We start from the raw sequence: 22,737 nt of genomic DNA on the forward strand, positions 1-22,737 counted from the left end.
GGGATACCAAGAAACGTCCACTCCCACTGAAGTCAACAGGAATTATGGATCTGCTGCCTCCCTCAGAATCTGGCCTTTGTCAACAGCCGGCTGAAAGGGAGTTGTATGTTTTTAAAAAGACAAAGTTACTCCTGCGTTGGAGAAAAGGAGGGGATGGAACTAGATGACATCGTTTCCTGCTCTGTTTCCTATGACTTTCAAGGAGGAGAATTTTGGACTTCCACCCTGGGCAGACAGCACAGCTGAGTTCAGCTGCAGAGAGGCTGCCCAGTGACATTGGGAAGAGGCTCTACCGATCCTCATCTGAGGCAGCCACGTGTCCTCAGGCAGCCTTCCTTGCTGTACTGAGAAAGAACACATTTCTGCACAGATGTAAGAAACAAACCAAGCCAGGGAACCACACAGCTCACACTTTAAAGCTCCTGCTCCACTAAGGATGAGCTTTGAAGTAGCCAGACGTGGCTAGGTTGAATGCCAGATCCTTTAAGGTAAGGAGCAGCCTTCCTTTGAAGTCAACAGAAGTTTAGGGGTGCTCCACAGATGAGCCCCAAGCGTCATGTTGGCATCTTTTCCTGCTTTCCTGATGCAAACCAAAAGAAATGTAAAAAAACCCAAAATCGCAGGGTGAGTGGGTGGAAGGCTCAGTGCAAGTGTTTGCTCACAACTTTCAGGAAGCAAAAAATCCCAGCTCCCGGAGCCAAACACAAATTCTGTCAGGATTCACATACTGCCCAAGTCGAGCATTTTTTTTCCCCCTCTGCATGAAGCAACTGAATGATTTATATTCCTACTGAAATGTCTCTGGATGCTGCTTGTCTGAACCAAGGGGAGGAAATCGAGAGGGAGCATGAGGGGCACGTGTGGATGATCTCACACACCCAGCTTCCAGCTGCCACATCTGGCAGTCAGCAAAGCCCCAGTATCTTGGGGGAACAAAAAGAACTGCTTGTACGTAACGGATGGACTTCACAAACCCAGAATGCCATGGTGAGATGTCTAGCTTGGAGATACTGAAAGACTGGAAATGAAGAATGCAATGGGAACCAACCTGAAAAACAAAGTTTTAAGGTTCTTTCTTACTCTTGAGATTTATTTTAAAGACTTAGAAGGAATGAGAGGGATTGGGGTGCTTGACCCTAGAGAAATCAATGGGGAAATATGGAAGTTAACTATATTAAAGTGCTAGGCTAGGATCTGAGAATTAGCTCACCTTTCTGGTAAATACGTCCTGTGCCTTCAGCAAACCACTTAGTCCCTTGGTGTAAAAAAATCCACCATGGGTAAAATGTTCATCAAATGATAAATATCATGGTAATGGAAGCTAGGCATATATTAAAAATTTCTACTGATTCAGAGGAAGTCTGGATAAAATAAGGACAGAGAGAAGCCCAAGAAATGGGATCTAGAAAAGTCAGTGGCAGAATCCTGCCTACATATACCCATATTCTGAAGTCTTTACTCCTGCAAAACTCGACTGAAAGCGATGGGAAACTACAAAAACTTCAGGGTCTAGCTCCATAAAGACCAACATCATCAGAACATGTAATTCTTCAGGGACTCGATCTTAAAGCAATCCTGGGCAGCAGCTGAATCAAGGAATTGGTGATTCAGGTAGACTGTGCTCTACCTGTGCTTCAGGTTTTTTTACTACATCTGCTAATGTAGGAGTCCAGCTTGGGCTATCAAAGGGCTGAACTGAAGATGTGCTAAGCACCAACAGCTCTCTGTGTCTTGAGTGCTTATCACGGGCTCTGTGGGGCAAACACATCTCACCTCACTTTAGATACCTGATGTGTGAGCAGAGCCTCTATAGACCGTCTCCGATAACCAACAGAAAGAGATGAGCTTTTCCAGAGGGTGAATCAAATCTTAGCCTGGATGAATTACTCCCTGGAGATGTCCCCTTCTCCAGTACAGAAGCTGCGGAGACTTCTCAATTCCTCACAAAAACCCATAGCAGTTAGTCTCCAGAAGGGACTAGTTAGTCCCTAGAAGTGTCTTAGCCTCTTCCCTTATCCCCTGCAGCAATGACGTTTAGAGCCAGGATGAAATCGTGTTTCTGGCCACATTCATCCCAATATGAAGTACCTGATGGCAATGCAGAAATGCTATAAATTGGGAGAGTAAATGCAAAGGCAGTAAAGTCCTCACCTCTTCAGGTCTGCTCAACACATGCCCTTCAGGGCCTGTGATCCCCAGTTCCAGGATCCTTTGCTGCTCCTAAGGCAGAGAGAAAAAAGAGCAGGAAAAAGATTTAAAGCAACATGCGTTTTTTCTTGCAGCAAGCACAGCTGTTTGAAAGAGGTACAAGTGAGATCCTAGGCATCTGTGCTAGCTAATAATCACATGGGGCTTTACATAAGGTCCTTACAACCAGAGTCCTGTCCAACTTCCCTTGCTGAGAATAACCAGAGCTCACAAAACCCTTGCTGATTTCTTCACAGGATGTCAGGGAAACCTTTTATTTTGATTTGCTTCACACTGGGTTCATAGCCCCTCAACTTTCACTACTCATTTGCGTCTATAAAATAATCTCTAAGATGTGGCAAAATGGTATCTCATGAAAAAATCATCCTGCAACTGCAGGCGACTGGGCTCAGAGACTCAGGTGGGCTCTTCCCCAGTCGGACAATGCAGAAATCCTCTGCAACACCAAGTTTTGCATGCTTGAGACATAATGTATGAAAGGAGTTTGAGAGCAGATTAAATCCAAATACATAATTAACATTTCTTCTTAGTTGCTGTTTAAAGGGGGAACAGATCCCAAACATCAGCATCCCAGGTACTATCTCCCTTCCCACTGCCCCTGGTCTTAGTTACCGCAGAACATTTTATCGTACGCAGTGACAGTCATGCCCAGACAGTCTTTCGCTTATGCAGAGAAAGGCAGAGATGGCCGATATCCACCACAAACTGAAAGCCATCACAAAAACCTGCTGTATCAGTGGCAATGAAGGGGCTAAGCTTTGATGTACAGCTCTGCTTGCATCCTTGATACATCTACGCCATGGTTTTAAAAGTCTTGGTGATTTTCTCTTTGCAAAGAAGGAATTAAGAGTTTAAAACCCTCCCAGCATTTTGAAGTTAATAATCCACAGAATAAACACAACATACCTCAGCAATGATGTCACCATTCTCAGCATGCACTTGAGCTGTCGCGCCAATATCCCGGATTACACTCAGGACCTCATATATCTGGAAGACAGAAAACAGACGTTACAATACATACCGAGTGTACGCTCAGGTACACACCTATTATACAGTATATGCTCCAGTCTCCTTCAGCGTACACAATTTTGCAGAATGGAAAGGAGAAAGGGAAGCATTAAGAAATACAAGATGTGGTTTGCTGGACAGATACGATTCATTTTCCTGCCTACAGCTGAATTTCCCAATCTGTACAGTCAGATGCTACCGATACAGCACAGAAGCACTATTCAAAAGCCAGGTTTGGTATATTTACCACACTGCAGAAAGAAACAGCAACTACAGACGCCTACGTCTGGAGTGGTTTTAAGGAGCTCACAGGGTTGTACCTGTTTCATATTTTCATTTACTGGTGCCTGGCATGAAAAAAAACCCTTACATTTGATTTTCACGGAGAACCTGCGCCCACCCCTCTCGCTGCCCGGGATAGGAGCACTCCAGCAACCAGTCTGAGAGGGCTCAGGCTGAGTAACCCACAACTGACGCCGGCTCCGTCAATGGCCACTCATTAAAATGCTTACCAGAGTCATTAGAGATAACTGTCATACACCACTGCCTCCTACGCTGTTCCAAATGACTCCCAGGCATTCCTCTCCTCCCACCACATTTAGAAATATAAACTGCCCATCTCAACAATTAAATGTACCCAAACAGAGCCGCCAGAATAGCGAACGGGAGGGCAATTCCTTTTTAAGGTCCCAGCGATTCTAACGCTAAAGCCAGAAACCCACTTCTGGACCAGGATCAGTTTCAGCTTATAAACAGACAGAAGAGTCACGCCAGAGATCTCCCTGTCCTGCTCTGTGCCCAGGCATAAAGCGGCAATTTATAAAACTGCCACTGCTTCCACACCAAAGGAGCTGGAATAAAATCTTACATCTCTCAAAATGAGGGGTTTGCCATTGCTTTCCCCAGCCAAGCCTTTCAGGGTTTGTTGTTGGTTGGGGGTTTTTTTATTAAAAAAGTAATCTTCAGACCAGAGCTCTGGGTACTGTTGCAAATCTTAGGTACTGTTATGCATACAAAGACTGAAACCAGAAGAGAATGTCAGATCCCAGTGTATTGAATTTAAACCCTTAGATGTGACTAATGCACAGCTTGCAGCAACAGAAGCATGTGAACATCAAGCCTTCCTACCTGAGAATCAGTTAGCTGAAAGCGATCTTTGAAAGCCATGTAAACCAAGAAGGAGTTCACACCTGGTAGAAAGAGAGCAAAGGGATTCTTTTTGACATACAAATTGCAGGCACAGATAAAGCTACGAAACACACCCTTTCTTGTAGAGAGAAGACGTCCCCCTCAATCAGCCCCCCAGCAAGCAGCAAGGATGGGTAGACAAATAAATTACTTTAACCTGCTGTGAAATGCGTACACACATGTGCACGCACACAGACACACGCACTCTCAACGGATCACAGCGTAAAGCCAGGACCTCCTCAGCCATGTGGCATCTATTAACACAACCGATGAGAATGGAGGAGCCTGCTCTCCAGCCGTGGGGACAGCTAAACCCCGAGGCTTCCACTGAACGTTGAAATAAGAATAATTCTGTGGATTCAGCACTGTAGGAGGCCTGGCTGCCTGATCCCCCACTCCCTCCTGCAAGAGCGATGGGAAATCTGTGTCTGTAAGCACGCCCTCCTCCACCGTGTCCGTACTGACCGAGACACAGAGAGTGCTCCTAAGTCAGCTTTCCCTCTCCTGCCTTCTGAACCAGTAAAAGCTCTTACCCAGCACGTGTGGGAAAGCGCTCAGTAGGATGTAAAAGGTTGTTTTTTTAAACTACAAACAGGATGGAAAATTACTCTAGCCTAAGGATGAAACGTCAAGGAAATTAAAGAGGGGAAAAACCTATGAGGTCATTTTATTCATCTCTTCTCCACTTTCGGCAAGCAATGCTGGATTGTTCCTTCTGGGCCTGATTCTTCCCTTGTTTACAACAGTTTAACGGCTGAAGCTATCACCTGCCTGCACTAATGAAAATCGAAGGGGCTCCGCTGAACAAAGGCGCTCCTCCGCATGAGATATTCACCTCTGCAAAATCAGTGCTCACCCTCCTAACACACTGCAACAACACCGGTGTGTGCCATCGCCCCGAGCCCTCTACAACAGTGACTGTCCAAACCTTCATGAGAAGCCAGAATGGGCCAAGTTAACGTCAGGGCCCAAAACAGCTTTATTGGGATATGAGAGTAAAATATTTCAGACGAGCCAGTCCTAAAAAATAGGGGAGCCAGCCCTAAAAAATAAGGGGGGGAAAGGCTTCCCTGAACTTTCAATAACCGATCTTACCATGATCTTTAACCAGAGCTTCCATCTCCTCCTGGACACCTTTATGCCACTCGGTGATATCCACATGCAGAGAGTAGTCGCAGCAGGATTTGCTGTCTGCCCATTCTCGCCACTGGTCAAACGCAGTCAGCAAACTGGTCCCTGGCTCAGGAACCACGTGATCAACTGGGAAAGACAACCAAAGCATTGGTAAATGGCCGGCGCAGTAGCTTCCCTGCATATCCAAGACAGAAAGCATGCTTTACAGAGGCTGCTGCAAAATCAAGACATCCCCTTCCCCTTAAAATATTTGAGTTTGAAAGACCTGGTTTCTAAAGCCCCACACCTGAGAATGCAGCCAAGAGGCTGATTACGGAGCAGAAGCTGAAGGAAATAATTCCACTACTACAGCCTGTTCACTGCAATTGTTTGTGAATGGAGCAAATGAAACTCCGAGGGCAGCAAACACAAACCGCTCTCTAAACACCGCTTCCCCATTTGGTGACAAATAAACAATGACACAGGCAAGATCCCCTGTGAGCACCAGTCAGCAGCTTTCAGTACTCAGCACCTCACGTTCAAGCAGTGGCTTTGTCTGCGCCTCTGGACGTGGCAGAAAAGGTGTCAGAAGAGTGCAAAGACGTACTACTGCTGGCACGGAGGCAGCGACAACCAAGGACTCCACGCGTGGATCAGAGCTGCTTTGTGCTACGCGTCCCAGCCAAGAGCACCTTCCAGGGACGGCGTACAAGTGAGGACTGGAAGAAGCGGGACCAACAGTCTGCCGTGGCTGGAGAGACACCTCCTGACAACAGGATGGTCCTGCTTGCCACTGGCGTCTGCTCAGTCTGATCCTGGTTCTAGCCTAACACGTTAGGTCCAGCAGCAACTGGGTTCAAAGGCAGCTACAGGATACTCCACCAGTGCTACAGATGCAGAACAGCCTCAAAGGGTAACGAAAGAGATTTGGATCTGAAGGTTTAGTGTTCCTCCCAGTAATCTGAAGAGCATTCGAATTTTTATTCGAACACACGGGATCTCCAAGACCTTCACTAGACCCAGGGAAATAAAAGAAGCAAGCCAGTGTCTCAGAAACTGAACCGCTGCTGAGTAGGAAGAGCCTGCGGGACTTCAGGGGTCACAAGCTGGGCAGGCACTCTTGAGGAGGAGGAGAGAGCCCTGGCTTGATTTTACATCAAATCACACCAAAAAATTAAAAGTTGCTTCAATTATCAGCAGAGAAAGTCAAGCAGTTTATTTTTAACTTTACTGGTGAGTATCTGGGCTGCCATCAGCTCAGCAGATAGCTCTAAATCACAACTGGGATAAGAGACGAAGTCCTTGGGTCCTACTTGCTCTCAGCGAAGTACAAAGCTTTGCTTCGCCCCCACGCACACACACCAGCCTAGATTTACTCATTTCGCACAGCCTTAAGAACTGGATTTACACCCGGAGCTCTCGACCCGCTGCAAAAGCAGTACAGCTCTCCTGAACGACCCACGAGCTTCAGCCTGAGCCGGCAACGACGTCTTCCAATGTTTGAGATATGCAAAAGCTGCAGAGAGCCGAGAGGATTACCCAAAACAACCATCCTTCCCACAAAGCTCTGACACCCTCTCTCCCTTTTGCAAAGGTGACTACGTGACAGATAGCAAAACGGCAGTTAAGATATTTGTGCCTTTCCAACAGGCTTGTGTTTGGCCCTCGAAGCATCACGCTAGCCCGCAAAGGGAAGGGTGTGACGTACAGTTCTTTGCCGATACATCGGCAATACAGCCGCAGCTTTGACCAGCAGTGGCTTGGGGGTCCAGGAGTGGCTGGTGGCCTTCGTCCGCTCCGAGAGCAGTGTCCTGCCCATCGGAGAAATCTGTGCTATGAGTGAAAGCTCTGCAATTTGCCTGGTGACTGGCATCAGATCAAGGATGTGCTTTTCACCGCCCTCGGGAAAAGCAACCCAAATTTAACCAGACGATAAACTGTCCTGTTTTTAAAAAAAATCATCCAATTTCTGTTCCATGATCTCCTCCTCCCCAGTGGTCAGAAACCTTCCACTAACTTCCAGACTGAATTGTTTCTTGGCCGGTACGTAGCCCCTTGTCACCCTGCCAAAGTTAATCTTTAGCTTAAGTAGTATGAACAACAAGGAGAAAAATAACATTCTCTCTGCGTTACCAATGGGATACAGAGAAAACCCAGGTTTTCACAAATGGCCAGTGCCTTAACACAAGAGCTGTCTTCCTCAGCCCGCTGACTAATTAAAAAGCCCGAAAAGCCCATTTAATCTCTAACACATCACAGTGATATATCCACCCCTAGTAAGACAAAAGGTGTCCTAAGAGCTCTTTCCACCCCAGGATGGTACGTGGCTTATGGGCATTAGGAAATCCTGCCTGGAGGCACCAAGGGGTTAACACAGTGGAGTCTTCACAGCCCAGCACGGAGCCCTAGGAATGACTCTGGTGTCTAGGATCAGAGCTTTATCACCATCTTATTTCATGCGCTGCCCAAGTATGACTAATGGGAGTTTGTGGAGGGAGTGGGAGAGGGGTTAAGGGAGCTCTATCAGATCTTTGACAAAGTCAGACCACAGCTGGTTGCAATAAGGATAAGGGATGGAGGTAGTGGTGCATATGTGCGTGAAAGTCAGCTCTGGGGATTAGGGATATCTCATATGGAAGCTGCACTGCCGACACATCTCATAGCAGCTCCCTCGAGGTCACCAATAGCCAAATCACCCATCATCCCCATCAAAATAGAACACAGCTTGTTTCCATAGCAGCTCTCTGCCAGGCAAATATTACTGATCAACCACTTCATTATATTCACGTGGAAGAAGTCAGCAAAAAGGCGGCCTGAATGTGCAAGGTAAGCCAAAAGCCTTCAAAAACCTGTGATGTAACCCGTCCAAAGAGACTCAGCGAAGGAGCAACATGGTAGAGCAAACCACGGGATGCCTGACACACGACATCCTGGAGCGAGGTAGCAGAAGCGGTAGCTGCTGCACGTAAGACACGAGGAAGGTGGATGTAACCCTAAGTGCTAGTCTAGAGGTAATTCAGACACAAATGCAAATGCCTCCTCAATTTTACCATCCCTTGTTACAACGCAAGGGGCCAACTACATTCTCTGATCCCTACATGCTAGGGCTCATTAAAGGGTTGGGGTTTGGGGGGGGGTTGTTGTTATTGGGGTTTTTTAAGTAAAAATGTAATAGCTAGACCCCAAATAAGTAAGAATGAGCCTAGATCCTTTAAATGGGAAGAGTCAAGACTGATTCTTTGTCTGCTACTAAAAGAACTGAGCATTGCAACTACTTCTGCCTATTGGTATGGATAGGAATCGCCCACACGCATCTCAGAGGAAGTTCTCCTTCTAGCCCTCAGGCAGAGCTCAAGAGCTCAGAATAAAACAAAAAGCTTTTTCTTTAAGGTCCCTGTGCTTCAGAGCAGTACAAAGCAGCTGATGAAAGCTCCATCCACTGCGTTCCCACAGCCCTAGGTTCCCAAGATGACCCTTGGGTACGATCCGCCACAGGACCACGGACACAAGGTCTTCTGACCCACCGGAGCACGCAGCAAACCCAGCCGTGGAGATTAGCCTGGAGGCTTCCCATGCGAAAAGCAGTGTGCTGTCCTGACCTCACTGAACCGCTTCTCTCTAGGGAACCCTTACCGCCCCATTTTTCGTCCCTTCATCTCGGAAAGCAGGAATGTTCAATTCCTGCAGCCGCTGGAGCGGCCTCACGTCTGCAGGACGCACTCAAGATAAACTGTTGCAACACAGACTGTTGTCACCCCTTTATTTTCTAGACCACTACAGCCTTGATCTCTTCTTGCTTCAAGCCCAGATGTTTTCTTCCTGTCGTTGATTATTGCTGTACAAATGATGTCAGCTGCTGAGGTCTGAAAAGGAAGTTGCCAGCTCAACTTAAGCTCAAAGCTTGCTCCAAAAACAGAAACAAAAGGAAGGGAAAAAAGAGAAAAGGAAAAGATCATTTAAGTATCACTTCATCAGTACTGGCACCTTCAAAGGAGGAATGAAATAGCCTGTGGTCCTTGCAGCAGCTCCCTGAATCAGAGTGAATTTCAGGCCTAATCCTAGTGTTTCGCTTTATTTAACACACCCTCTCAGCAAGTTAAGTGGCAAAGCCAAGGTGAGGATTACAGTGGTTTCTCACCTATGAACACAAAACATTCCATAGATTTATCTTTTAACCTTCTGAGATGCAGAATCCAAAATGCAACAGCCTATGGCTTGGAAGCAAGCAAGCTGGTTTACATCAGCAACATAACTGCTTTTAAAAAAAAATAAATTTAAAAAAAGGATTTTGTATTTTACAAATCATCTATTTTTTTCCCTTGGTAAAATACCGATGAGATTCCAAAATTACTGGATAGTCTGTTTATCTTTTCCCCAGACAAACCGAGCGTTCACCTCCCTTTGGAGGGCAGCGGGATTTGAGCACCTGCGCACCCACATGCCACAATTGTTCCAGCCACCATCGCTAAGACTCCTGATTACCTCTCCGACGTGCCTGGTTTTGCTCTCCCGTCATTACATACTGTTTCACATTGCTTACAAGGTGCATCTGCTCTTACTTCCAAGCATTTCAGCTCCCACCCACCCATCATCCATGGCTGTTTTTCTGCCTGTCTCGCTCATGATCCTTCGCTCCTCCTTGGACAGATTAATCGGCTCAAGATTAAAGGCAGACAACAAGCTGAAGTGAGACAACACCACTAACCACTGTCGGCTTATCTGTGTGGCTTTAATATAGCAGAGCTGGCGTTCAGCCACGCTGAAACGTTATGCGTCCAACGAGCCGAAATGGTTGAATGCTGTGGGGGAGAGATAACAACCACCAGTGCGTCAGGCACTCGCTGTTAAATGAAAGGGGAAGGCAAAAACTTAGAGGAATTGATTTAAAGGGAACTTTCCAAGTACAGGGGAAGATAAAGTAGTATTGTTTTAACGTACGCATGAAAAATCTAAGTAGGGTAGGGGAAGTGGCAGCATCAGTCTATAAAGCACCAGCATTTACTAATCACACCACCGGTCAATGCGCTGATTGAGGGTTGGCTTTAAGCATACCTTTGTTCTTCACCCAGCTGCTCCATCCTCTCCCTTACTTTAAAACCACGCCGACCCGCTAGCTGCACAGCACCCTTACGGTGGTGCCGATCTCGGCTTTGGACAGCAGCTTTACAAAGCGTTGCATCGCATCTTGGCTTCCCGGTCCTGAAGAGCTTTTCTGATGCAGGGGAATATCTGCGGCTCCCGCTCAACACTCAAGAAGGCCCAGTTTGAGAACGGAGGTAGCTGTTCTGCACGGGCACAAGGGATCACACACAGCAGACCGGGAAACCTAACCAACAGCCTGCAGGATGCTTTGAGACTGAAGCCATAAAAAATCCCATGTAATCTCTCTCTGGCACTTTGAAGCTCTCAGAAAAACACAGTTTAAGAGCCATGCCTTCATATTTTGGACCCTTCACTAAGCTCGAGAGAAATTATTGCTTCAGTGGGAGAGCTGAATTCAGCTATTAGCCTTGCCTTGAAAACAAAACTTTACTTTTTGGATGGATGTCCTCATGGGTGGGGATTAATGGGTTTTATAGCTTCCTGGTATTGTGGCATGCTCAATTTTTTTCTTTTTTGCATCCTGCCTCATCTGAGCAGGCCTTGGCTTGCTAACAACCCCTTCCTGGAGTTTCTATTAATAGCCCTTGGTTCCAGCTTTCCCCTGTAAAGGGTTTTTTTCAACTGGTTTAATTATGTGTCATCTAAAGCATGCATGAAATTCTTCTTGGTCTTCAGCTAATGAACTCCACTACCAGGAAAGAGAGAAACTATTTGATATGGACAATATAAACGTGAATTAGGGTCAGATGTTACAAAAATTGTGTACGTAATAAAACCATGTATGCAGGGTTCCAGTTGCTATTATGAACTGCAGTTTTACACATTATTTCCTGCTCCTACTAGCATTAAATGTGCCTATTGTTTAAGAGGAGTTTATAAGGTGAAAATCCTTAACATTTAAGCTTAACTGTTAGCAGGCAGATTTCCCCTACCCAAAACTTTAAATAGCAGCTCGATCACTATAAACACATCTGCCTGTTTAATACTACTTAATCTTCACAGCAACTGCATGTGATGAAATCTGGTGAATTTATTGAGTTGTACATTCTGTCACAAGCCATTTTATTGAGAGGTTGTAATTAAATTCAGCCCTGGTAATTGCACAGCTCCCTACTTAGAAGTCTGGAGTTGTTGCTAGTCTATGGCTGCAGTAGTATTCTCCTGGCACTGGTGTGAACTGGGAGTAATGCTATGAAAGTGACTGGAATAAAATCAATACATGTGAACTGAAAGTCAGGCCCTTGACTGACCCAAGAAGCTTCACAGAAGATCATCCCATAATCACAGACCTCATTTCATCCAGAGACTTCAAACTCTCAGCTAGTAAAATACCACAATCCCTTCTACTCTTAGTTCCGTATCATGACCCTTTCACGTGTCAAGAAATGGAGCTACCACAAGCTGCCTTGTCCAGTAACAAAGCTGTGCAAAAAGCCAAGCCTCCCAGCAAGCAGGCTTGAAGCATTGAAACACAACTGCCAGCTCACCGGCTCTGCATCAATTTAGGCAAGCAAGAGACCTGAGCATTTCTTCTGAGCTCAAAAATCCCAAATCAAGTAACCTAAAAGAGCCTCTCATTGCCTATGTTCTGATTTCATACCCAACTCTTCCTCTAAACCACACTCCGGGTCATGTTTTTGATCTAGGACAAGAAAGGATAGGGACAAGATCGCTTTTAAGGTTATCGTTCCATGTATCTGACGTACCTAAGCTGACACACTTGACCACAGAAAGGCAATGAGAAGTCAAATGAAGAATTTTCTTAACGTGCTCGATCCAGCAATCAGACTTTAGCTTTGCGTATTTGGGGGGGGTTATTCCCAAATTATTTTATCGGGGTTTTTTTTCTCCAAGAAAAGACACTGAAGTAAGGAGATTGTTCTGAAGCGCAACAACGCTTTGCACAGAACAGCATTTACTGTGCTAACACTACACCAGGACTGTTCGCTTATACGTGTCTGCCAAACTAAAAGAAGAAAAGGCAGGCTAAATGACATCGCGTATTGTTTTCTGTCAGTTTAGATCCAGTTTATTAGACTCCATGCAGAGAAATCAGAAGCTGGACCACGCTCAGAAGAATTAGACGTATCCGTGCTACACTGATTACATTTTCAGACTGCAATGTTCTGTTATTCCCTCACTGATGTCATACATATATTTCACTTGTCTTTCTAGCTGATTAGATCCAAAATATGATTAATAATTTAATGCCAGCTGGACAGAAATGTAAAGAATAGGGGTCTGTATGTCCAAACAATAATTAATAACCCTCTTCAACAGCTGGAATGACTACATATTAGGATCAGATCAAAAAAGGTTCCCTTTCTTTACAGTACAGGTTTATTGTACACCCAAGCTATGCTTGTGGCTCAGGAGGTCACCGTGATAGCGGAGGCGGGGAGCCAAGTGCAAAAGAGATGTTTAAGTGATTCCAAGATTTATTCTTTCTCTTAGGCATACTCCACACTTGAAGCCCACAATAAAAAGCACACAGGACTTCAAAGACTTCCATATAAATTGGCCAGTAAACCTCGAGGGAATGGGATGGAGAAAACCTCTGTTTGTAGCCATGGATTTTAAGTCAAGGCAAAACACAACGACAACAACACATCCAAGGGGCAAAAGTTTGATCAGAAACAAGAGGACAAAAGATCAAGTGCCGTAAGCCAGTTCTGTCCCTCTCAGGTCAGTGGAGATACACGCCGCCCGTCAGGCTTTTTCCACCAGCCAGGAAGCTGGAACAATTCTGGATTTGCATCATTGTCACCAAGACCAGATTTTGGCTTCTCAGCTTCATTTCATTGCCTGTGGTTGTCTCAGGGAGGTGGTGGAGATTAAGAGGAACACAACTGCAGAACGGGAGTTTTTACAATGGGAATTTGCAATGGTTCTAAAAGGGCTGTATGTTTTCAGGAACAGAAAGATGCATTTTTTCCCCAACAAAATAAACTAAATGCAAAGAGTTCTAATTCTATAGAATCACCATCATACCACTTCCACTTCTGGTAAGACTCTAAGAGTCCCCATCCTGTTCTCAGTTAAACCACTGACTTTGATGACTGTCAAACAGAACTATAGACAAGGATGCGAGGACTGAATAGACCCAAATGTCCACGTGTCCATAGAGAAAACTGCGGTGGGATCCGATGTGGAGGTGCAGCAGAACCTGTTTTCTAACAATCCTGTTGGAGGACAGCGATCAAGCAGCACATTCACACTGCACACATCAATTTTCTGACCACACCTAGCCACCTTCTAGCTTTCTGTCAGCTTCGTAAGGCTAATATTGCCTGCAAATTAGCTGTTGAGGTTGCCGTAATGATAACCTGTAGGAGGCCCTGACTAGACCATCCTTAGTTTAAATAGAAAATTCTGTGACACAGTCCCCAACTGCCGAGTTTCCTTCCTCCAGGTCTGACACAGCCCTACCTGGCCTCTCAAGCAGTCTGGTGTCTTCCCAGGCCCATGAAGACCCCCCCCCTTGTTTAGGGGCACAACGCACCATGTTCGAGGTAGAACAGGATGCGCTCCTGGGCATCACCTGATCCGGCCAACCCCGAGATGGACCCTAAGCCTGTAGCTCTTCCAACCCAGCACGCCTACAGCAAACTGGTTAGGAAAATTCAGACATACAAGACACTGCCTTTTCTTTTTTCCCATACATTAAGCTTTTACAGGCAACTCTTACATCCTAGACCCCAGCTTAATTTCCTGTCTCAAACACGAGAGCCAGACTGATCAATAACCTGAACTGCCCCTGGATCCATGCTGCGGGACAGCTCGGTGTGAGTCGTTTCCACACAGGTCCCATCTGCCCCTTTCACGGAGCGTTTCCATAGCACAAGGACTAACTGCTTCACAAAGCAGCAGAAGCAAACTCTGGTCTTGTTACCATGGCCTAATTTCTACTTCACGTAAGGACATCCTGCACACCTACATTTTTCTCCAGCTACCGTTGTGCTACAAAGACTTTACAAAACTTCTTCAGTTCACAGTGGATAAAGAGCCTCTGCACGTCAGTCTGAAAAGTACTTTGTACCCCATCAGTAGCTGAACTCTTCTCTCTGGACACTGATAGAAATCCTGAGAAATCTTACCTGAAATAAAGAGAAGTCTCTTGGGAAGTATCATTAACTGACAGCCATTTCTGGAATGAGGTTTTTGAAGCAATTGTGGGCTACACCATCTCTTGCTGTGCTATGCTTTGGGAACTTTCCCCCTTCTTCTCCTTTGCACAAGAGCAGTGCTGTGTAATAATACGGGATCATTCTCCGGGAACTCCTTTACCAGCTCACGTTGCCTGTAGGCTGTGCCAGGGAATTTCATTCATATGTAAAACACTACAGAGTCCCCCAGATTCCAAAAATATACACACTGCCCATATGTAACTGCTTTTAGGAACAAAGCAATCTGGTGAAAATATGCCCTAGAAGCGGTCAGGAAGGGGAACTTCCAAAAGCACGGCCCTTTTTGATGGGCTTTCAAAATTCACCGAAAGATTTCCCAGTTAACATTTGCATGTTAAAGTCCAACGGTTCCTCCTATGACTTAAAATAAGCTTTCAGGATCCAGGAAGCCAAAAGCACTTTACGCACACAGAGCTCCCCTCGTCTCTCCCTCACACGGGGTTTTTCCTTTCATTCCTATCCTGACAGTAACCAGAGCTGTGCATCATGAGCTGCAGGGACTGGGCGTCTGCATCCGCATGGATCCCAGCTGGCAGGGACAGGGACGAGCTCATTGCAAGGTGGATCCAGCGTTTCACGTCGGGCTCTCAGGCAGCTCTACCTAAAAATAATCACTTTGTACTTATAAGAGTCTAGGCGATCTTAACTAATTTGAAAGAAAGCTTACAACCCCTCGGCGACAAAGCCACCTCCCATTACGGACAGCTAGCAACTAGCCCAGAGAAATTAAATGACATACCCATTGTCACAGAGGTAGTCCTAACACTAACTGTAGTGTATTCAAGGGAAGAAAAAAGAGTTTTCCCAGAAGCCGTAACTCTTAAGTGCCCATCGCTGCATTCCTTTTAAATGCACAAGGCTTCCATGGGAGTTAGGGTTGTGCAAAGATGCAGGCACAGCCCCAAGTCGGTAACAACTGGCAATTTATAAGCATGATTAAAGTATGCTAGACAGGAGGAGCTAATTTGTATTCCTTAAACATTTCTCCCTCTCACCAGAAAGATTAAAAAAAAAATCCAGTTTCTAAGAAACAGATGGGATCTATGAATCGAAGGCATAGCAGCTGAAGGAAAGATGGAAAAAGACTCCGCTGACCCAAGACATAAAAATAAAATTCCGCTCCACAGAGAGCACTCGGCCGAACCCCCCCCAAGTGAGAAATGCTGCATTTAGTGTTAGCCATCACTTCTTTCAGGCATCACTGGCTTCCTTCCCCTGACAGGCAAAGCTAATTCCCAACGTGGAAAGTTAAAAGTTCCTGTCTGACAAGGATGGTTTCTGCTGAGTCAAGCTCAGGGGAAGGTAAAAGAAGCCAAGGGATTGACACTGGTGGGAACACAAAAATCTGTGCCCAGAAAAACAAGCCAAGAAAAGAGCTGGAGACACCATTTCCTGCTGTTCCTTTTAAGACCTTGTCTCAACTTGAAGGTGAGTAAGAGGTTATCTAGCAAGATTTAACACCCATGCCCTGAAAACCTACCACAGACAGCTAATGATGTTACATTAACGGAGGTGGGTAATTGTATTTTATTTTTTTAAGCTTGCTTTTCCATCTACAGTAGACAGGCTTTAGCTGGAGGACCCAACTTTTACACCTGCACCCTTCAAAGTATCACATGCATTTTCCATTGATGTAAGGGGCTATGCAAGACACAACACACTGCTGATATCCGGTAGCTCTTTAACTCTCCCACGTGCCATCCGTAAGGCACGGGAATTGGGGATGAGAGCACTGGACACGTGAAAGCAAGAAAAGCATTTAAAAGCAACTCTACAAACAGAAGAACATGAACTCTTCTCCGTGCAGTGGGAAAGCAGCACCACTGATCCCAACCATTATATGGAATAAGAGGGATTAAGTGCTATTGCATAAACAGAAAACACTGGTTATTTCTCCTGAATGAGTGCCAAATCCCTCTTTTTGGATGCACGGAAGAATCTAGGTCAGTCGCATCTGCAGGAAGACGGCTGCACTGTCAGTGGTGTTGCCGTTTCAACATTCATTTGTTCATAACTAAATGAGAGTCTCCGGCAGGCGCGGGACAGCCTCCATCCACTCCTTCCTCCGCAGTGACCGGGCTGGAGCGGGTCCAGAGCAGAACGGGGCGAAACGGAAAGGGAGCAAGGGCCCCACTCACCTGCTCTTTAAAAGAACACCAGCGTTGCCAAAGAGGCAGAAGGCTGGGAGAGGAGCGAAGGGCAGGAGCCAGAGCAGCTCGGGGGAAGGCAGAAGATGGGGAAATAGGGAAAAGTCTGCTGACTGCCGTACACACACGGCGCGCTGGACTGCAGTGGTTTCACAGGACTCCAGCCCAAAACCAGGCGCCACCGATTTCACTTTTCAGCACGAAGTAGGAACGTTGGCCCAGCTGGCAGGCACTCATCAGCCTGAATCTCTGCCAGCCCCGGTTAAAGACACTGTCACACCACAGGCCTCCTGCACAGCCTCAGGCAAAGCTACACAGCTCCTGCAGTCCTCATTTGTTCCTCACAGGAGCCTATCCTCTCAGCGGCAAAGAGACGACAAACAATAGTTGCAGCCCAAAGGGAAAAAACAATAAAATGCACACAATAACACGCAACGTACGCTGAGGATGGAACAGCTGTTTCCTTCTGTGCTAACTGGCAAGGGACATCAAGGGCTTGGCAGATCCGTTTCGTTCGCTTCCAACGAGACCCCTTTGGAAAGCCCATCAGAACAATAGCGGCGATCCCATCCAGCAGCAAGCCAGTGTCGCGGGGCGGCTGGAAGCAGAGCCGGCCCCGGGAAGGCAGGCTGTGGTCTGTACAGTAGCTGCACACACCACTGCAGGCAGAGATGCCTAATGGACTTAGAGGGGTTTAAAAGCTTGAGAAGAGTAGCTCGCAACGGGGGAGTGCCCATCTCTGTTTACGGACCGACTTTCTCTTTAATGATTTTAAGCCCGCTCTGAATGAAAGCAAGAGACACATCAGCAGGAAGCTGGGAGTCAGTGAAGCGAACAAGATTTAGCATGAATCAGTGCAGAGGCTGAGGAGTGTGGGGGTATAAAAGGCACCGAGGGGAGCTGGGGAGAGGAGAGAAAGGGCCAGAGAGACTCTGCCCTCCTGTGTGGTAATGTCATTCTTTTAATAACAGAGTTCAAGGAAGCCTCTACCAATATAAATCACCAATAATCTTTTATACAAGCAAGTGGACATTTGCATTACATTTCTAGAGAATTAAAGATTTCTTTGCTGCAGAAGAACCACCACCAGCTGCTAGAAAGTGAAACAAGCCCTACACCCCAGCGCAGCCCATCTGAAGGGCTGGTCCCCAGCCGCACAGTTCCTCTTTTATCTCTGCTACTGGGTGCAAAAAGAAACAAAATTCAGGCTGGTGTCTGCGGAACAATGCAGTGCTGTGTACCCACAGCCACAGAGACTTGGTGAGACACTGCAGCTCTGTGGTCACTGCCCTTGGACTCAAAACGCTTGGTTTTATACTTCCAGCTCAGCCACAAGTTACTGCACAACCACTGCTGTGCCACCTCCTTCTGCGTCTCTATTTCCATCCTCCTCCTTTGCCCACCATTTAGACTCTTGCTTTCTTCCAGGATAGGGCTAACCCCGGTAATATAAAACAGCAGCACCCAGTAGGGTAGAACACGATCTAGTCTTCACTGGTGGGTCTAAATATCCCCCCATGCCAAGTTGCCCTTGCCCCAGAACTCTGCCTAGCCCTTTTCTAAACCCTACTCTAAGCTGACATTGCGGTTCAGACTCTGATCTCCTTTGGGGCAGCTCCATTCCCACAAGTCACACTCAGTTCAAAAACTGAGAGGCGAGGAAGACTACTAGACTGGAAAGATCTCCTTCTAGCAAGGTGGTGATCTCCAGGATGACCTAGGAGACCTGGTGTGAACTCACCACAAATTTGGAGCTAAGCAGCTAATGCACTCCCAAAAATCCCTGCCACCCTGCACACCAGCTGTAATAGCAGGGTAAAGCATTAGGAAGCAGCCTGCAGCCCATTTAAAGTTCCCCTTCATTTTCTGAACCTCCCAAGATACAAAGGCGCGTATCCCTAGCGTACGTTCTCCATGTTATTAGGATAACTGCTAGGCAAGTTCAAAAGGCAGCTGGCTTCCAAGTCACCAAGCCAGAAAGAGCTATAATTTCTCTCACTGTAATTTCTCTCTATGATTATAACAGTGGTTGACTGAGTCAACACAGGCAATGTCAGCAAGCGATTTCGCTCAAGGACAGCAGATACCCAGGAAGAAGCACAGTCTTCGGGAGGGGGGCCGAAATGTGTGTGGGAGCTGGCCTGGATAGATGCAGTTCTCAGTAGGACATTAAACAGGCTAGAGGATCAGAGAGCCAGTAAATATACTCAGCTTAACTTCATCCTTTCGGAAGGGTTAGGAGCAGAGAAAGGCAATCCTGCCCCTGCTGAAATCAGGGGGAGTTTTACCATTAATTTTGATGGGGATTTCACCCATCACAGTTAATAAGCGACCAAACCATCACAAGGCTTGGAGAGACCACCCTGTTCTTAGCAGTGATATCTTCCTTCTCCAAGAGCTCCAGGGACTGTTTGATATCCTAGGGCATCAACCTATCTCAAGTTGGGACAACAGGGGCTCAAAAATGCCACCTCGCGCTCAACAAAACTGTGGCTCCGTAGCCTCCATGGATGCGAAAGAGCCTCTTGTAACAGGCAACTTCAGACGGAGTCCTTTTCCAAAACTCTGGAAGGACTGTTCTCTTCCCATGGAATACAGGGGAGCTTAGGGAAGCTACCCTGAACGAGCTGGAGCCTATTTAATACTCCTCGCTCCTCCAAAGTCTTCTGCAGATCATCCTGGAATCCTCCCTTCAACTTAATGCCCAAACACTGCATTCTGACATTTTAAAAGGGCAATAATCCAAGTTTTTTCCAGAGTAATTATGTTATCCTAAAACACGCAGTACTGTTCGCCCTCGGCTGACATACCCACACTAATATTGTTTAAAGGTGGGGACAGAGAAAGGCTCATGCAAACTGCCATTTCAGAAAAAGAAATACTCATACCACAATACGGCATTTCACCTCTCAGCTCTGCACAGCAAAACCAACTATATTTTTTCATACGTTAGCAAAGTCAGCTGGAGTCTTGCCTTTGGCACTGAAGAGGGTAGAGACAGAAGGATCATAGCTGGAATTCCTGTTCAGATGGCCTCCGTGGAATGAGTAGCTAGAAAAAGAAATCAGCCCTAACTCCTGAGTGAAGGAACCTAGAGGAGGGCTCCGGCAAGCTGGGGCTGGAGAGCCCTACGGGAACATCGGTGGTGTAGAGCAGGAAAGGGCTAATTCAGATCATCACTGCCACAGCCACTCTCCCTCACTCCAGCTGCCCAGTGGATGGGTTGGGAAGCACTGGATTGGAGCCACATCTGCTTCCCACCAGGATAAATCTCCACTGGTCCCACACAGAAAACGGGGCTGCTCCATTTGACGCCAGTTGAGAGTCAGATTCTCCTCTCTGATGCTGTAGTAGTGAATTTACTTTAAAGGGGAACGGAAGTAAATGAGAACAGGGCTTGGAAACAATAGGTTACATTCCTGAACTCCTGTGTGCTTCCCTTGGATGTGTTTGCCATGAGAATTAAAGGAACAACACTGAATTTGATCTGAGCTGATAACGAAGTTCACTCAAACCAAACCAGACATAGAGGGTGAATTCCTGGCACTCCTGAGGTCAACGACAAAACCCTCCGTTACTTTGCCGAAGCCAGGATTGCACCCACAGTTTTTATAAAACCAACAATCAACAGAAACCTATCCAAGACTCTTGTTTTAATTTCACTAAAAAAAGTACATAAAACAAGTATTTCCCTACAATGACTGTAAAGTAAAAAGCCTTAAAGTGCCCTCCTGCACGAAAATGTGAAACAAACTGAAGCACGAGCCAACGAACCTGTTTTCGTGCCCAAGATGAGTGCTATGTATAAAAGAGAAGAACGGGTGGAGTAAAGGTATTTGTAAATAAATAATACAAAGTTTGCTTAAAGCACAACTGAAGAAACACAGGTGGTTTTTTCCACAAAGCTCACATCCACGAGGCCAGCTTTACCAAAAAAGCCTGAAGAACGGAGGCATACAGCTAGAGCCATTTCCATGAGAGAAGCATATTCTCTTTGGAAAAGTCCCAGGCACGGTATTTAAAAATATACAATGACACAAACATGAGCGTGTCATTTTCAGGCTGCAATTTGTTTGTGATATTATGAATCGAGTTCACTAAACCTTGTCCTATATATCATAAAAGAAAAAATGCTGCAATCAAGCACGACTCCCACCTGCTTTGGGAAAAACCAAAGGCCACCCACCAAGAGCACGTTCACGAGGGCAGTTCTGCGAGCTTCCTCGTGGAAAAACATTTTTGCAAATGGTGTAATTTTGCTCACAAGAGAACAGCTGAGCTGACACAGAGCAGAGTCTCCGAAGCTTTGAAGTCCAGTTGGATTATTTATCCTGCTTTCCACTGTTCAGCTCCAGTTGCCGATACCCGCCCATCAGATATGTCTCTACCCGCCCATCAGATATGTCTCTCCATCATCCTAAGCAATCCAATTACTGGCCTTGCTGCTACGCTTTAGGAAGACGGCGTTTGTTCAGAGATGGTTGTGTATTTTGGTATCCCAATCCGAGATGCTCAGGAAGGCAGTAAGGTCAAGTTTAGCCACCAGCCTCCTCGACATGGTTTGCCCACGGTCATTATCTACATTGTGCTGATTTTTCACAGCTCTAAAATGAGAAGTTATAAAATGGGGGACTCTCCTCCCATTTCCCTAACTCAGAGATGCGTTACAAACACCATCAGTGAGATATTCAGATACTACAGTCATAAAGGCAATACACACCTACACATACCCGGAAAGGTCCAAGCGTTTCTGAAGTATGAGGCTCTGCATAGATAAAATTGCACAACCAAAGTAAAGGGCTACTTTAGAAAATTTTGCCTAAGCCCTTTCTGCTTAAAATGTTTTAAACCAAGTGCCACTGGGGGAAATAATGCTGGTAAAAGCTCAGATACAGATGACAGAGAATGTTATTTTGATCTAATTCAAGTTAACAAGGAAGAACAGAATGGTAACTCAAGTGTGAACCAGGTGTACTAATGACAAAGGAACAACCAATGAAACAAAGTCAATGAACTGAAGCTGAAAAGAAAATACCATTTCAGGGTTATTAATTTAAATTGACAGCAAACATCTGAAGAAAAACTGGTTATTAGTATGCACAATGAGACCAACCACAGCTACACTCTCACTTTACGTTCTCTGTATGTGTGAGGTTAGCTTCATACACAAACTTCATACTCTAAAGCGGTAATATTATGAAAAATAATTTCCCGGGTTATTTTATAGTTATTTATTTGAAGCGTTAGACCAAGTTCATAGGCCAGAAACAACCTCTTCACAAGGTCCAGACGCAGAAAAAGATTTGTTTCTGAAACACAGAGAGTCTAGCTGTGCTTGGACCACCGGCTCCTACTCCCACCCTCCATGTCAATCAATCCGAGTCCGCCCGCCAGGCCAGGGATCAAAGATCGCTCATAACCATCCCCTCAGAGATGAGGATGCTCTAGTCCATACGGAGCTAGGTTTGAACTGAGGAGGGTTAGGCTGCTTCCTGGCTGTGCCTAAGATCTCTTTATACCCCCGGATCGGACAACAGACACTAGTGCCTGCTCTGACCCATGCTCTTCGACTTCTCTGTACCTTAACTCCCCTCCTGTGAAATGGCAGCACCTCAGAGTACATGAAAGAATGCAAGATGCTCAGATATTCTATCCCTTTACACCTTTATCCTTGATTCCTGTATGCGGCAACAGACTCCAGGGTGCCGTGTTACAGTTTACACGTGATCAGCTGCACTGCAACAGAGGTTTTTATTTTTTCCTCTAGCTCAAACAAGGTTAAC

General features: G+C 46.1%; 1 protein-coding gene across 2 annotated transcripts in view; it reads right to left on the minus strand.

The window, feature by feature from the left end:
- DPYSL2 (dihydropyrimidinase like 2) overlaps nucleotides 1-22,737 on the minus strand; it is a 52,251-nt gene that overhangs the window by 12,624 nt on the left and 16,890 nt on the right. For both annotated transcript variants that reach the window (XM_059831586.1, XM_059831587.1), the window contains exons 4-7: nucleotides 5,500-5,664; nucleotides 4,345-4,406; nucleotides 3,115-3,195; nucleotides 2,152-2,220 (exon numbers count right to left, since the gene is read on the minus strand). In XM_059831586.1, coding sequence (XP_059687569.1) covers nucleotides 2,152-2,220; nucleotides 3,115-3,195; nucleotides 4,345-4,406; nucleotides 5,500-5,664 — 377 coding nt within the window. The remainder of the gene's footprint in view (nucleotides 1-2,151; nucleotides 2,221-3,114; nucleotides 3,196-4,344; nucleotides 4,407-5,499; nucleotides 5,665-22,737) is intronic.

This window comes from Gavia stellata, chromosome 31, assembly GCF_030936135.1.
Source record: "Gavia stellata isolate bGavSte3 chromosome 31, bGavSte3.hap2, whole genome shotgun sequence".
NCBI lineage: Eukaryota > Metazoa > Chordata > Aves > Gaviiformes > Gaviidae > Gavia > Gavia stellata.